The 18005-nt window shown below is 34.5% G+C and overlaps 1 protein-coding gene across 2 annotated transcripts in view; it reads left to right on the top strand.

Moving 5' to 3' along the window:
* Positions 1-17642, top strand: part of LOC150110177 (iroquois-class homeodomain protein IRX-4-like) — a 69968-nt gene extending 52326 nt beyond the window's left edge. Inside the window, exons 6-7 of one of the 2 annotated variants that reach the window (XM_090391884.1) lie at positions 14591-14693; positions 15562-17642. In XM_090391884.1, coding sequence (XP_090248010.1) covers positions 14591-14693; positions 15562-15580 — 122 coding nt within the window. In that variant the 3' untranslated portion in view covers positions 15581-17642. Of the gene's footprint in view, positions 1-14590; positions 14698-15561 lie in introns of both variants that reach the window. The other variant, XM_090391893.1, reaches the window with a different exon arrangement.
* Positions 17643-18005: the final 363 nt, after the last annotated feature.

The following is an 18005-nucleotide window of genomic DNA, read 5'->3' as shown; positions in this document are numbered from 1 at the left end:
AAATAGAACTTTACTAGGTATTTTTCTAGGTCTTTTTCAAATGAAAAAATACTATTTGGTAGTACGTTTCATGGAGTTAACGCTTTCCATGGAGGTGGTTATGACTGCGAGTAGTAGAAATTTTGTCATTTGTACTGATTTAAATGCAAACACTGAGAAATCCCAGGACTATCTGAAAGTGATTGATATCAGTGCGTTATTTAACATTTCTTTTGCTAATGCGCTGTGTAATCAGTTTACAGGATGATCGATTTTTATGACATTTTCATGGGCAACTTCGAGATCGGGCGGCGTTAATGTCTCCCTCTTTCTGAAGAGCGGAATCCTTCAAAGAAGCGAACGTCTTTTGGATTTGAATTCTGAAAAGTTCAATAGACTTTATTTATTAATATATTTCTTTTATTCAATTTAAAACCCAGTTATTGGCCACCTGGACAGCAATTTATTTGCACTTGACAAATACGAAAGCCGTCGTCATAGCTTAGTTGTCTAAATACCAATCAAACTAACTACAAAGCTAATTATGCTGAATGAGGAGATATTATTCAAACCGTTTGCACAAGATATAAAAATTTAATCATTATTACTGCATGGATGAAATGCTGCAAGGTTTTGACAGGGTAAAGTAACTCAGAATTTTAGAAATCCAATCCATCAACCATATAAGAATCCATTTCGTGGTTCTTTGCAATTAGCAAACCTTACTCCAAACGTCTTATTATTATAGCTTTATTCCGAATGCTTGTTTGATAGACTTGAATTATTAGTTAGGTTTTAAGGCTCTGAGGACAATGTATTCTTTCAGTGTAATGTGCGTTCTCGAGCCAGTTTGTCTAATTTGCGGGATGAAAAACTTGGTATTTCCTGAGGAAAACCCAGTATGAGAAGGGCTAAGTTACCTTAAAGTTTTAAATTATGAGGATAATCTAAGCCTATGAGGTGGTTTGCCTTTTTTACTCCGAGCAAAAAAAAAAAAAAAAAGAGTTCGAGGAGACAAAATCACTTCCATCTGAAAATGGGTGAGTTGCCTTTCGTTGATAAAGTAGAAAATGTCGGTGTGGTTAATTCAAGCGCAGGTTTTTTCCAACTAAATAACACACATTTTTGTGTGTTATTTAGTAGGGGATAGTAGGCTACTATTCCCTCCAGCTTCAGGGATTTCGCCAAGATCCTGCTTGAACAAAAAATCAGGATCCAAGTGCTTTCTACGATTAGACCGTTGGCAAGCAATGCCAAGGTCAGTGTAGACCACCAGTTTTCTTTTATTTATTTTTATGTGGATTTGGTGCTTTTCAGTTGGTATCAATTCTAAGCAAAGAAACCGATTTCTTCTCATGCCTTCAGTTGATAAGATTATGCTAATTATTTCCTATATAAACAATTTTTGGCTTAGCTAAAAATTCTTCATTTGGACAATCAGTTTTTATATATATAATATATATTTTATTTATCGCCAATGACATTCTTTCTAAAGTTAGAAGTGATAATACAAACGGAGGTCATACTTCATCCGATTTAATAGGATATTACTGCACAGCTGTAGTTAATAAGATGCTATTATTAGTAATGTATGAAACTACACTGGCAGATGGACCTGAAACACAAAAAATAACTGACTTTTTCTTTCTAGATATGAAAATCCCAATAAGGCCAACTTATGTGGTATTTTAATAGAAAGATAAGAAGCTGATAAGACTTAAAAGCTTTCCCTGAAGTGTAGCAATTTCTTCCGTATCAGAATTCGATTCAACTGCAACGAAACCGTCAGGATATAGATGTCTTTCTAAGAGTTATATCGTTTGGGTCGCAAAAAAACTGCTGAACGTATAATCAACTAGTCATTGCGAAGCACGTAATATCTTCACGAGCATATACAACGAGCTTTATGCATGAAGAGATTCCATTTTTTTTTGGTCCCAACCCACCAATGGTGCAATCACATTTTGGGCACACACTGTTAATCCCCGTTCTAATAGAAGCCCTCATTATCTGATAACTCGTTCGTTTGGCCAGAAAAAGAACTTTATTCTAGACAAAAAAAATTACCTAAGCGATTGCTATCTCCAAGTGTGCGCCAAGGAGACCCGTCCAGCAAGATTTTTGTCACGTGAACCTGCCATATGTCATAGAACATTCGCCAGTAGCGGTAGCTGCTTTAGTCGTCATGTCTCGGAGTGCGACACTGACTAATGTTTATGGAAGCTACAACATTCAAGTTCGGGAGTTCAAACCACGAAATAGCAACGATCGATTATGAAGTTGGTCATACTTGATTGAACGAGGGTGTGTGTGTGTGTGTGCGAGTGCTTGAGTGAGAGAGTCTGAATAGGTCGCATGGGTTTCATTTGCTATTTATGTAGCATGTTCGTCTTTATCAGATGCGACAATATTGCAGTAAAAGACTTATATAAACTCCTACTCCCATCCATTCCTCCAATCAAGAAAAATAACTTAATCGAAGCTAATGCGAATATAGCATCTAACTTAATGATATTCAGGTTCCCCATGTTTGTATAAGGGGAGGTTTAAGTCACGCAAACCGAAGCAATAGTTATAAAGCAATTGCATTTAGGCTTTACATGGCACACCGTAATGGAGTAGTGAATCACCGGCATCTGTACGATCATCTCTTGAACGGTTTTTAAGTTCCACAATATTTTTTATTTTACGTCTTCTGAAGCACCTCACAAGATTGTCAGTCATGGATAACTCAAAAGAAATGTCATTCCTAAATATCGCCTACCATTGCACATTCCCTATTGTATTCGTATGACTGATCAACAGCTACCATAGTCCAATCACGTTCGACTGTCCATGTGTCGCACATTAACGTCAACTATTTCCAACATATGCTGTACTTGTGTGTGATTAATTTCCTCCTAGGGCCAAATAGTCCACGGAGCTCCACTCATTGGAATTACGCAGACGGTTCGCTAATGCAACTAGAGAGAGAGAGAGAGACTTTTCTTCGCCGACCAAGTACTTAGATTCTTATTAGGCTTAACGTGTGTGTGGCTTTTCAATAATCTGCAAACGTGAAGAACTTAAGGAAGGATCGATTAAAATACAGTTGGCTGTCTTGTGAGTTCTAATGAAAGTTTAAAAGTAGCCCTGAAATATATATATATATATATAAAAGATCTGAATGCATCTAAGCGCACAGATAATCCCTACCAAAATTGATACCGCTCTATATTAACACTTCCGGCGTAGTCCTCTTAGAGAAGCGTTTGAACATAAAAGTAAAGATCAACTAAAGCGTATAGAAATTTGACTTGCTGTACATATTCTTGACACTTTGATTTAAGATGTGAAGTATACAAGTGAGGATAATAGACGTGATATCGATCTATGGCACGAAACAAACTGACACTCTCCTCGTTATGTTATTATACAGACATGGAAATGACACGTGCTTTTAAAACATATTATGTCCTAGGAAAAATTAACAAATTTGTAACCAAACGTTTTCCTTCAGTATCGATATTTCTTTTGTGATAATGACTTCAGTTATTTATTCTGACTTTCGGAATACGAGGATCTAACTCGTAGGTGCTGCTGTTATATTATGCTGCCTCAGACCTATTAAACAACTACAGATTAACCTTCTTCATATCCTGTTCAGCAGATGTTTCCTATTAGATATGTTGCTTAAATGACCATTCAGTAGATGCTTCTATTGGATCCTGTTCTCTTAAATCCATTCAATAGATAAGCGTTAGAAATAATATTTTTTGTGATCCAACAAGTGTTTTCATCGAAAATTAAACAGTGGGCAGGTTTGAATGATACCTAGGAGGAAAGGAATCTTCACAAAGGCATCTTTTCTTCTATCTGAAATAATAGAGCAACATTATGTTCGCAGCCTAACAGTGATTTCGTGAAACGACCTTGTCTCTTTATAGATTATATAAAGTACTGACACTCATTTATAATAAACTATACGCGTATTCGGGAAATAGTCAGATAGATAACATCAAACTAGTGAATTAAATCTAATAATAAAATGACGTTAACCAAAAAATGATGCACATGGTCGAATTTTGCAAGAACTGTTTGCAGAACTGTAAAGGAATCGAAGTATTCACGGATGTACACACGCATTAAGCTCAGGATGGCAGTGATTAGTAATACGTCTACTGTCCTATGGCAACAAACAATGGTGAGCTATAAGGGGCTCGCGAGAACCCTTTGTTAAATTTTTCTCAAATTTGCGAGCCCCTTGTTCTTTTTGTTTACTTTCTTATTTTCTCAAAAAAAAGAAATTTTTTTTCATGAATTTTCATGATATTTTTTCATGAGATTTTTTCATGATCATGAAATATTTTGTTTAAAAAGGATAGCCTTTAGAGGTTGATTGTCCTCTCATATTTTTTGATTGGAATTTATACACAAGCGTTATTAATAAAAGTTTTTGTGTGAAATACGTCTTTTTTAGCTCGATGATGCGAGCCCTTTGTTAAAATTTTCATAGCTCACCACTGGCAACAATCCCAATGAAAATCTAATAGTTCGCTTTCAATGCGTCACATGAAAACTGAAATAAATGATTGCGAAAGATTATAAAAAATGAAATTCACAATATTGCAGCATAAAGTTGAAAAACCCATTAAACTAATTAAGACATAAATGTAAATGCATAGGTTAGTAAGTTAAAAAAGGACGTCGATCAATTTTGTTTCATGTCCTGTTGAATTTATAAAGCTGGTAGAAACTCCATTCCATTAGGAATGGGAGTATGGTAGAATTGAATAATATCCAACAGTGCTCAGTATGACTTTTTTTTTAAAAAAAAAGTGAGACAACCAGCAGACGTCTGTATATAACTATATACAGACACTTAAAGCATATCAAGTAGCTAATATAATCAGCGAAAATCTGAAGCTTAAACTACAACAGAGAGATTAATTTTTTAAAAGCACTTCTACATGAAATCATCGCATGTGAATGAATATATTTGCATCGATATTTTCATAACAAGCTTTATAGTGTCCAAGGGATGAAGATCTGACTTTTTTTCTTAAGGATATCGTACATTCTTGCAAAATAAATAAATAAATAAATAAAATACCATTACAAACACTTGCAAACAAGCCTTATCAGAAAGCTTACGTTTGTACCAACAGTATGATATTTTCTATACATTTTTTCTTTCTAGAATCAGCTCCATTTAATGTTTAAAAGGGATTATTAAAACCTTGCTCAGGTGGCGCCACCTTTATCATCTATATGTCAATAGATTCCCTCATTTACTTTTGAACCAGGTGATCTAAAGAGGATGAGGTAAATGCAGTACAATATATAATAATATTCCTCGCGGTTAAGAGGCGTCAAAGGTACTTCATTCAGTTCATGTATAATACTGTCATGCTCATTGAGAAATAAATATTTCCGCGCTAATAGGCATTATTGCGCAGTCGCAAAACTGTAGAAGGATAAAAATGTTGCAATATTATCTAATATTCGGTGATTGTCGACTCACTAAAGAGGGTTTTGTTATGTAAAATTGACTAGTTTCTTTGTAAGGTAAAGATTGTAATGAAGTTCCGTAAATAATTTATGTGATTTCCATCTACGAAAGTTTATAAACCGATAGTACATTCGTGCTGTAGTAGACTCTAGGGATTAGATAATTCTAAAGCAATGCTCTAGACGGCAAGTATGGATTTTATTTCAACAACTTTACCGCAGCAGAATAAAAACTATAATGATGCATACATAATTAATAAAATACCAAAATTCCCCTATATATTTCAATTTTAATACATGCTTTCGGATTTGTTGTATGAGGATGCAGAAAAAATAACTTTACCTAAAAACTTGAAAATGACGAAGGCTTATTTAGAAATTTTAATAAATTTCAATAAAAATTAGAAATAGAAAATATAAAATAGCCGGAATAGGCAAAAGACATAATGAATTATTAAAATGTTTTATTATAAATTATTATAATATAAAAAGAATTTTACATAAAAAATAGCCATCAAAAGAATAAAAAAATTCTCACAGTGGCAGTTTTCTTTTCTTTCTTTTTTTTTTTTTTTTTTTTTTTTTTTTTTAAGTGATAAAACAACAGATTTAAATAATTGCAGATGGATTAATCTATTACCTACCGCCTTTAAAATCTGTACAGAACTTATTCAAGAGATTATAAATTAATCTCTCATATAAAATGAGAGATTAATTTAGCAAAAGAAAAGAGTGAGAGAGTTAGAATGATTAGTCTTTTGTCACGGTATGACGGTGAAATGTTTAAAAGGAGGGCCAAAATTGCGAATGACTTTATGCGTGGGTTATGTATGACGAGTGGTGTGGAATTTGTGGATGTGTAGAGTGAGTTCGATGGGCGAAAGGATCTATATAAGATGGATGGCTTGCATTTGAATGGTTACGGTGTAATGAGACTTGAGAAAGTGTTGCTGAATGTAGTGGATGTGATTCAGGAAAACTAGATTTATTAAGGGGGGGGTAGATATACAGTCCTTAGGGAGGCAGTTGAATGTAAGAATGAATATAATATGCCTGAGCAAATAAGGACAACAAACCAGAGTGGGGTAGTTAATATAAGGCATCAAGGTAGGGATGGGGCTAATGGGGGTCTTAAATTCATGCACACTAATGCTAGGAGTATTAGGAACAAGAAGGAAGAACTTTTGGCCATGGTTTGGCACTTCCAGACCACAGGTTATTGGTATTAGTGAAACATGGCTGACTGTAGATGATATAGCCAGTGGGATTGAATGTGATGGGTATAGTGTGTTCAGGAATGACAGGGAGAATAAAATGGGGGGAGGAGTATTGTTGATGATAGCTGATGAGCTCCAGCCAAGGAGAATAGAAGTTGAATTGCAGGATAGAGAAAAGAGCACTTTTTGAGGCCATTTGGTGTGAGATTGTGGCTAGCAGAACTAAATATACAATTGGGTGCTGCTATAGACCAGGTGATGGAAAAGATGGTGGACAGTATGCACAAGCAAATAGAAGAAATGAGTGGAAGGAGGGTGATTATTATGGGAGATTTCAACTATGGTCGCATTGATTGGAGTGAGGAGAAGACACACGGGAGGAAGGAATTGGATTTTATGCGGTTATTAAGGGATAACTATCTGCGACAGCATGTAATGGAAAATACTAGGAGTCTGAGAGTGCTCGACCTAGTAATTACCTCTGAGGATTTGGCTGTAACAAATATAACCACATTCTCACCAATCGGTGAGAGTGAGCATAGGGTCTTGACTTGGGAGGTGGCTAAAGGTGTAGAATTTTCAATTAAGACAGGGTACATGTGGAATTATCGGGCTGGAATGTATGACAAGCTTAGGAGTTTGATTGGTTCAGTGCCATGGCTGTACAACTGCAAGGACTAGAAGTCGATAGTGCATGGAAAGTAGTTAAGAAGTGTTTTCATGAAGCAATGGCTGACTGTATACCTAGAGTCCGAATAATAAATCAACTAGGGGTTAAATGGATGAATAACACCATTAAGCTTGAGCTGAAAAAAAAGAAACAACTATGGAGGTGACCGGCAGGCACACGAACGGTATAATGTGCAGGCCAGAAGGGTAACGAGTGTGGTAAGAAAAGCAAAAAAGGATTACGAAAGAACATTGGCCATGCAGGCTAAAGAGAATCCTAAACAGTTTTTTAGATATGTAGCAAGTAAAAGGAAAAATGTACATGGCAGAATGATTTTAAAGAATGCCGATGGTAGGGAGGTAACTGAATCAGTTGATATAGTTGAGTTACTGAGTGAGCACTTTGCAAAAGTATATCATCCAGGTGGTGACATTGCAGAAACGAATAAACCAGTAGATTATACGGGAATTGTGGTGAATGAAGTGGAGGTGAGTAGTCTATTGCATAACCTCAATGTCAATACATCTGTGGGATTGGATGGTATATCAGCTCGTGTTGTACGAGAAGCGGCTAAAGAATTGTCAGCACCCTTGACCATTTTGTTTAATTTGAGTCTCGGATCTGGGTTAGTCCCGAGGGGGTGGAAAGAGGGGAAAATAGTTCCACTGCATAAAGGTGGTTCCAAGACTGCTGTTGTAAATTACCGACCGATTAGCATAACAGAAATCATTGTCAAGGTCTTAGAGAAATTAGTCAAGAAAAGAATACAGGATTGGATAGATGAAAATGGGATATTGTATGGGGGACAACATGGTTTTGTGAAGGGTAGATCATGCCTCAGTAACTTGCTCACGTTTTATAACACAGTGACGGCTGAACTGGATAGGGGTAATGGGTTTACAGTGATACTACTGGACCTTGCCAAGGCTTTTGATAGGATACCACATAGAACCCTAATCAGTAAACTGGAGCAGATGGGGATAGATATAGGGTTGGTGAGATGAATAGGAGGGTGGTTGAAGGAGAGATACTAGAGAGTGGTTTATTCAGGAGTGGAGTCTAAAAGACGGCTTGTGACTAGTGGAGTGCTACAGGGCTCTGTTCTTGGTCCACTGCTTTTCAATTTGTTCATCAATGATATAGGAAAGGATTTGAGAGGAAGTGTTCACTTGTTTGCTGATGATGCAAAGTTGGGTAGAGCAATTGTGAGTGCACAGGATGTCAAAATTTTACAGGATGATTTGGATAGTTTGGAGGACTGGGCTAGGAAAAATGGATGTCAATTTAATGTGCCAAAGTGTAAGGTATATGCACTTTGGGGTGAAAAGAATAGCAGCAGTATATCGCATTGGTGGAACCGTACTCCAGGAGATTGATGAGGCCAGGGATTTGGGAGTGTTGGTGGATAGGAAATTGAAGTTTAGGGGGCACATTGCAGAAGTGACTAAAACAGCTCACCAAATCACTTGGCTTCTGAAAAATACTTTAACATGCAGAGACAAACAAGTTGTTGTTCCTCTGTATCGAGCCTTGATAAGACCCCATCTGGACTACTGTGCCCAGTTATGGGCACCAGGGTTTCTTCGTGATGGGGAGGAAGTGGAGAGGATCTAGGGACGAGTGACCAAGATGATAGCAGGTCTGTGGAATGAACCTTATGAGAATAGGTTGAAGATTTGTGGGTTGCAGAGATTGGTCGATAAGCGAAGGAGGGGTGATATAATTGAGACATTCAAATTACTGAAGGGTTTCTATAAGATTGATCGAGAAGATATTTTTGAAAATATGACTGGTGGTGGGAGGACTAGGGGCCATGAATGGAAGCTGGGCAAGAACGTGGTTGACAAGGTGTTAGAGCTAGGTTTTTTACTTGGAGAGTGGTGAATGAGTGGAATAAGCATCCAGAGTCTGTTGTGGGTGCTACGACCATGAATGAGTTCAAGGCAAGGTATGATAGATGCTGTGTGAATGTCGAATAGTTGTTCTTGACATGATGTTAGGGTCTCTCTCGATGAGTCTGTCGACTCCTTGGAGTTGCCCGGAACAACAACAACAACAACAATAACAATAATAATAAATCTAAACGTTTTTAGAACTGAAAGATCTGACACAGACACAATATTTACAGTGATTGAAAAATAGAAATAATAGCAAAATCAATAGAATATAACACCTCAGTTTTAGAATTTATAGATTTTCATAAAATATTTAACATTCATAAATTTTAAAGGTGAGTTAGCCGGTCTGAATACCGCACGGGGGATTTTTTCACCCAAGAAGTGTTTTTCTTTTTTTATCCAGGAAACAGACAAACCGTCCTCATTTTAACACACACACATACACACAAATACATACTGTTGAAGACAACAGGAAAGCATCTTATTCTTAGTTATTATTCCCTTGTAAAATGAGAGAGAGAGAGAGATACCAACGCTTATTAAAGAGATATTCATACGAATACTAAACGTGTAATAAGATGCTGTAATGATGAAACAAAAGAAATTGAAATGAAGAAGAGAATTTACTGGGGGGGGGGGGCTTACAGCTGTAAATAAAATGATATAACTGATTCCTTAAGTTCACTAATTTTCAATATTTTAATGGATGAAATAACGGAACTAAAAGATAAGAAGTTAAATGGAACAAAAAGTAATAATCATGTAGTAAATCTAATCTACTGTGCAGTGACGTAGAAATGCCAGCAGACCAAGAAGATAATTTACAAAGAGAAATATTTCATTTGCAACAAATTTACCAAAAATGTAATAATGGAAATATCAATAGAAAAATCCAAAACACTCGGAATTAGTAGTAGTAGTAGGCAACCAATCAGGTGTATGTTAGAAATAAACAAAAAAAAAAATCATCAAACATGCGATGAATTTTAAATATTTAGTAATTCACTTTAACTCTGAAGAAAAAGAACAGCCACTTAAGAGAAACAAGATGTCTGAACGAATCTAAATATTGGAACTAAAGCATATACGAGTAATAAATAAATATATATATATAAAAAAAAAAAATATATATATATATATATATATATAGGAGTTTCCGGTATGTAATATATATAAGTATATTAAGACTGTTTTATGTTATGTATCTCAAATAAGGGCTGAAATAGTTAATGTCAGCTCAGATCAGAAACAGTTATGTTTAATCAGTTAAACGCTTCTACAGAAATGAAAACAGAAGAAAAATGTGAGAAGACAAAACTTTTTAAGATCAGAAAGGAAGAAATATACCAAAAAGTGTGCCTTACAACCAGTAAATGGATGGATAGCAAACAAGAAAAAGGAATGCAGAAAAAGACAGAATAATTAGACGAATAGAAAAATGGAAAGCAAGTGCAAAAAAAAAAAAAGACCAGTTGAATGACCACGAAAACGATGGAAAGAAAGGGATTGCAATACGCGTTCTCACAAAAGGTCCAAGACCCAACACGGAAGAAGAAGAAGAAAGTAGCTTTCAGATGCACGTTTCAAGGATTTTTTTTTTTTTTTTAATTCGTCCCAAGATTAGATTTGATTGTTTCAGCACGTGTTCTTTTGTGTAATGATCAACGATTATTGCTACTCTTGGACCAACATTTTTTACCAAGTTTTTAAATAGCATATTATACGTAGTCAGGCTTCTACAAGTTGGGAAGATTTTTTTTTTTTTTTCACCCGAGCAACATGTGTTGCAAGTGACATCTGTGGTTACCATTGCTGGTACCAACTGTTGAGCATACTCATTCCACGGACGAGCCACATCCCTGTTGATTTCACTGCAATCCTCACATATCAAGCGAAATTTTGCTTACATAAGCCTAAAGGAGAACTTGATTTTCTAGTCGATGTCGGGTCATTTTTAATTATTTTTCAGTAGGTGTGTTTACTTCTTTTCGAAGAATTTGCTTTTAACCCATGAGGTACATCCTTAGCCACTCCCTGTGTCAAACACACATCATTTATTACTACACCGTTAAGCAACTTCAGCGTGATTTTGCACTCTGGTATTTGAATTTTTCCTAATATTCAGCCTGCGTTAGCTTCAAAAATGAGACTTAATGGCATTATTGCCCACATTTGAAATATAATCATTTCGGTTTGTCTTCATCAATGTCGTTCTGAGCTCAACTCTTTTTTTTTTTAGAAGGAGAGGGGGGGGGGGGGGAGCGGGTTGATATTCTTGCCTTGTAGTTCTTTCCGGAATATGAGGCCGTAGTTTTCTCCGAAGAACGACGAATTCGTTCGAATGCGAAAAGTATTCGAATTTGTCCTGGATTCGAATTTTAGGGAGCGAGGAACTCTCAACATGTCCTTTTACCGTATTTTGACAGTGAGTCAACTGTAAGATAAAAAGGGTCTCATTCAGAAGAAAATAAGTTTTTTTTCACCCTCAAGACAGTCACATTGGCTAGTAGAACACATCCGATTTACAGACCTAATATATGCTCTCGGCATAGTTTTAGTTGCTTCGTTGATTGGTCGTTTGACTGACGTTTGTCAGTCAAACGACCAATCAATCACTCTAGCATTAGATTTGTATAATTTTTGGAAAGACTTCCATCAATATTAGATTACAGATGAGTTATATGCTTTCTCGATAACATCAGCCAGAGGACACCAACCCGGAAAAACTAAATAATAGATTCTGGTCTACATATTTAGATATTGAAATGAGTTTGGACACGCCAATTTACAAAGACATAAGAATATCGAGTGCATTTAAACATTTTGAAACGACACATCTTATGCTCACTATTATCGGTAATAATAGATATTTAATGAAATCAGTACTTCTATAAATAAACTGGTTCGTTCAGTTTAAAAAAAATCATTCTATAATTCGTCCAGTTCTCAATCGGTTTATTAATAGTTCTACTGCATTATCAGTCGTGTTCATCTACTCCTATCTCGTAATCCTAAGGGTCTCAAATACCTAATCTAACGTCCCTTAACGACATGCAACTATTTTTATCGTAGACGTCTCCTTGTAGAGAAACAACCCCTCCCTAATCTTAGAGACTTATTAGAGAACACATCATTGGAAACAGCTTTATCAACTCGTTTCGTCCATTTAATAAACGGCTAAAGATAAATTAGCATTACTACCTCAAGCATTAACATTTCGGCTGACCTAAAATATTCAAGCGCGCCTCCGTCCGGATCGTATTCTAATTATCATTACAAATATATTCTTTAGCATTTTATCATTTATCTGACCTACATCCACGAAACAGTTCCGAATTCCTTTGTAATGTAGTTCAAAATGAACAATATTATTACGTTTACTACGTATATAATTTTGACAGCTAATAACATGTGCTACAAAATCACTAAAGATCATATGATCATACTTAATGTATTGTGATAGAACTGTAATACGAGTACACTTGACTTATTATGATGATATAATAGGATTTCTATGTTAATTTTAAGATTTATATTTCATTGTTAATCTTTCCTTGGTGCAGTATCCAAATGTCATAGCACCCGGATGTTGGACTTTTTTTTTTGTTTTAGTACAATACTAGAAAAACTTTGATTTTTTTTTAAATAAAATTTAAAAACAACTAAACATATCCTGGAAAGTGACTTTGACATCCTAAAAAAGATGCAAATGAAAAAAGAATTGCCAAGAAAAACAAAGGTAAAAAAGAAGATAGATTAACAAGGTTAATGGTTTATTTCTTCGTAGGAAGCTGCCTAAGACAGCTAAAAGAAAAGTCAAATAAGAAAACAACAGTGTGCTTTATAAAGTTACAAAATCTTGATCCCGAGACTTGCAAACTTAGTGCAGAACTCTGGGACTTTTGCAAACTTGAATACATGATTTCGGCAAAACTCTTGCAAATTAAAGTGACACGACTTTAAAATTTGGGACATTAAGTTGAAGGATCTGAAACTTTAATTACAGATATTTTTAAGATTATGGATAAAGTATATATATTTATTTTTCTCACAACACGACTCTTCGAGACGCTAACTCCTCCTAGAGATTGGAAAATAATGGGAAACTTTGGCAGATGAAAAAGAGAAGACAACTGAAGTCATAAGCCTTTATAGTAAGGAGGTCATCTAAGAAGACGGCTGTTGTATTTTCAGTTCTTGACCCTAACCGTGGGATCAATCAGTATCGACGAACCTCTGGTAGGAGAGATATAGATTCCAATCCTTCTAGGCCTTGAAGAATATTTCTGAAGGCTTCTTCAACTGAAAATGAGTTAGATGGCCTGAAAGGAAAGGTAGTGAGTTATAAATTGGAATAAAACAGATCGCAGAAGGTTTCCATGTTTACTGAGAGGCCATATTTTAATACATTTTTTCATATTAAGGTGCAACATTAAAATGTTTATCATTTTCATCACCTGACATTAAACAGCACACACTTTAGACAAGAATAATCTACCTGTGAAAATTTACGGTTCATTTAAGTTATACAAGAAACCGAAGATATCGTAAAACTGTTTATTATTCTGCAATAGTCTAATTTTCGCTGATTAGAACATTTGACTTTAATGTATAAATAAACAGGTTCGTTCAGTTAAACAAAATCATTCTGTAATTCGAGCCAAATGCAAGCAAATTTATGATTCCAGTTGGATCAAAGATAGAGCATTTTGGAACAAATGCTTTATTGCAACAACATCTTATATCGGTGATATGTAATGTATTACGAAGCATGAAAGAAAGTAATCGGTATAAAAATAATAAATATAGCATACTAAGAAATACTGGTAAATAATTTTTCAGATAACTATCGTATTTACCAATTATACTTGGTTTTAATTAATTTTACTTCCAGTTTTATCACAGCAGTCATAATTTAAATAATTATGAATTTGACCATTTAAAATGATAATCAACCCCAAAGTTATTTTTAGATAAGTGAATGTAAAATTAAACTACAATTTTTCCACATGAAAATGACGTGCAGTAAAAGATCAAAAAAATTTTATTATTAGACACTGAAATCTACAAATATTCTGCAGAAACAAATTTTGAATGTGATAGAAATAAAATATACATTTATCGGCATATATATATATATATATGACTTTTAAAGTACATATTATAGCATTAGAATGTTCGTGTTTACAGCAACTCCTATGCTTATGATTATATTATCTTTATGTATATACGTTATCACAAAGGAAAGCCATACAGATAATGCTAAAATGATCATTGACCGCCTCTATCACTCATTACTATCATTATTCATTCACTTTCAATGCGTTTACTTTCAGAACCGAATGAACGACGAGAAAATCACGTGCGAAGTCCAACACCTCAAGAGAGGCCCCTATCTTTGAGTTTAGGAACTACAGCATTTCGACCAGTGGCTAGGAGGTAGGTGAGTGAACTTATGTCTATCGCTTTCGTTATTTATAGTTTTATTGGCTGTTTGAGGGTATGAAACAGACATGGAAGTGATTGTCGATGTGTATTATTCATTATAATAAAATAAATTGAAAACTAAACGGGAGAATTAGATGAAAGAATGTTATAAGATTATTTGGGAGATTTTTTCATTTTATTTTAATCATTTATTTTAGTTTTACTTTATTTTTCATTTATTTTTATTTAATTTCAGGAACTAACTTTTGACATCAATAAATTAGTAGAAATTAATTTAATACTTAATAAAAATATATTGTTTATTAATTTTATGATTTCAAAATGACACGTTAGTTGTTGGAATCGAGATTCTGAATTTAAGAAATATGAACGATTCGCGTCGTCTTTCACTTTTTTTAATGAAGATAGTGAGAAGAAAAATAAACAGAGAAAAGAATGAGAAAAAAAAAAACTTCAGAGAGAGAGAGAGTGTGTGAAGAAGAGAAACAAGAAGCGAGAAAGGGAAGTGTGTGTGTGAGAGAGAGAGAGAGAGGGAGGGAGAGAGAGAGAGAGAGAGAGAGAGAGGGAGGGAGGGAGAGCGAGAGAGAGAGAGAGAGAGACAGAACTATGAAAAAATTATCTAAAAAGTTATTTTAAGATGATGGATGACATGTCCAAGTGGAAGTTACTTAAATAATAGGTAGTACAATGGGTAAAGGTGTATTTATCAACGGTTTTGCCATTTCCTAGTGCCAACTAGACACCGAATATCATTTTTATGGCTAATTATACACACAAAAGTGCTGAGATATTATGTTGTGTTTAATATATTCCACTATTTATAACATACACTTACAAGTGTTTTATTATTTCTTTGTAGCGAAGCAAGTTCCGCCTGATGGTCAACGGTCAAGGAGATATTTCTCAATACATGGACATGTGCTGTTAGTGCAACCCATTGCCAGTTGTAAATGATCCTAATAATTATCTGTTTGCTCAACAAGTTTGAATATTTTCTATCTCGTGCAGATTAAAGACCTTGAAATGTGCCTGGAGTGTAAGTAACATGGTGATTAGCGTCTCGACATCGTTCGGTATACAAGGCACGGGTCACATCTAATGGATTACAAAGGTGGTGTAAATACATGCATATCTACACGGTGATGATGGAGTTGACAAGGACAGAGTGACAGCAGAACAGCTCCCATGGCTGAAAAGACGTGTGAGGAATTGACAATCTGAAAAGATACATTAAAGTGTAGCCGAAGTCTTGGATTACATTAATTAGTACATTTGAGTCCTTCCTAAATTAAATTTCGCTATTCAGGGAATGGCAATCTTGTTATTAATTAGCAAATAAGAAAATTTCAGTTCAAGTTTTTGTCAATTTCTGGTAATTTATGAACACAAAATCCGTATCTTTATTATTAATAATTTATATTATTAATGTTGCTAATGATTTCGAAAAATAAGCGTATTTGAATGTTATATTGATGTGTAACTGAAAATTAGACAATCTCTAACTTTGAAAAGCAAACGCCGTTTAAAATCAGAAGTGCGAAATAAACTCGATACATGTTAGTAAGAGACAACATATCTAAAATTAATAACCACCAGAGTGAGCCACTATACTTTGCTTATCTTGATATCTATTTCCATAATTATCTAATACGTAATTGTTGAAATCGTTCGCTACACGTGTCAATAGTACGTTTTATAATATTAATAGACTCGTTTTATTATTATATTTCTAAAATGGAAAATAAATAACGGAGCAGATATCGTTTTCGAATTACAGTATGTCTTTAAAATATAAAGACATAATGCAGTTTATTAAACTGTAGCTTATTATTTTTTAAGATATATAACGAAGCTGATAAACAACAAAAAACGAACATATCACAGACTAGGAACATATCACACAAAATCAAGTTTAATTTTTTAGTTTATTTCGAATATTCTTTGACAACATTTTAACAAATATGGATTCCACAGACATGGAATGGAATGAAATGCATAGTTCTAATTTGAAATCATACTTTTTTTAACAATGCACCTGATAAACGATTTTATAGGATTCACACATTTCTAGATGATGATTATATCATCCTCTATTCCCTCACTTGAAGATTTTGGGAGTTATTCAGTTGAGAGAACAGGTGTTTAGAGTGGTAGCGCAGATGTTTACGTTCTAAATTGCTTTCATTGGCAAATGGACTTCGAGGAAGGCTTCATTATGCAATAGAACATCATTAGCAGACATGTTTAATAAATTTGTGAAAGAGACTCACGTATTATAAATATATTTATATGAGAACAGAGCGTCTTAAAATTTCATTAATAGGCTGTACAAATGGTATCGATGGAGACGAAATGATAAAACAACAATTAATATTGTTACTTGTGTATCCGAAACGCATAATTAAAGGATGAGCCAGATTAAATAGAAAGGAGATGTCTTTATAATTACGAAAGACACGTACATATTCTGATACACATGCATTCGGTCCAACTCGCAAAGTATGAAACTTCGACACATAAGTTGAGAATACATTTGATACAAATGCCGGTGAACTAATGATTAGGTTTAGGATTAAACGATTATACTTATCAGATTAAAAGAAATATCAGACACTCAAATCTAATGTGACCTTCGCCTATTAAATTATGAACCTATTTTTTTCCCCCATTCGTGTTTGTGTGTCTACAGCTCAATAATGATTCACTATGTAGACTAAAGACTGTATGAACCTTGACAACTGATAAATGAACTTAAAAATGTTGCAGGACAAGCTATTCAAGGCATTATCTGCGCCTTAACCCCTCCTCCCTCTGTACAGTGTAATCTTAGATGAAATGTGGATAACTTACAACAGATATCTGTATGTACCATACCAACTATACCTTAAGTAGTTTGGATTGTACTTAATAGAACACCATTATAATAAAGAGTGAATGAAGAATAAATGTGTCTTTTTCTTTCACCTGTAAAGCAGTTAACATAATTGCACACATTTTGTTAGGGCAATACATGTTTATAAAAGACAAATGAATATTTAGAATATGTTGGGAAAAAGAAGCCTAAAATCGCCGAAGATTATACTTATTAGACAGAAACAAGTTTAATTGTCTGAATTCATTTTCGTTAATTATTGTTAATTTATATGCGTTAAACAGATTTATCTTCAATTTTCATGTTACTCTAAGAGTTAATAGATAGGTAACCAGTGTTGCTATGGAAACAACGCTTCAGAATACTGCAGTTTCACAGGTAATATTTTATTTTATTATTTTATTTTTTTATTGCATTTTAGGTTTGTTCTT

Source organism: Typopeltis vanoorti, chromosome 1, assembly GCF_054136105.1.
Source record: "Typopeltis vanoorti isolate ZY-2024b chromosome 1, IOZ_Tvanoo_1.0, whole genome shotgun sequence".
In the NCBI taxonomy this organism is placed as follows: Eukaryota; Metazoa; Arthropoda; class Arachnida; order Uropygi; family Thelyphonidae; genus Typopeltis; species Typopeltis vanoorti.
Note: the sequence above shows the minus strand (reverse complement) of the source record. Positions and strands in the feature narration are given on the sequence as shown.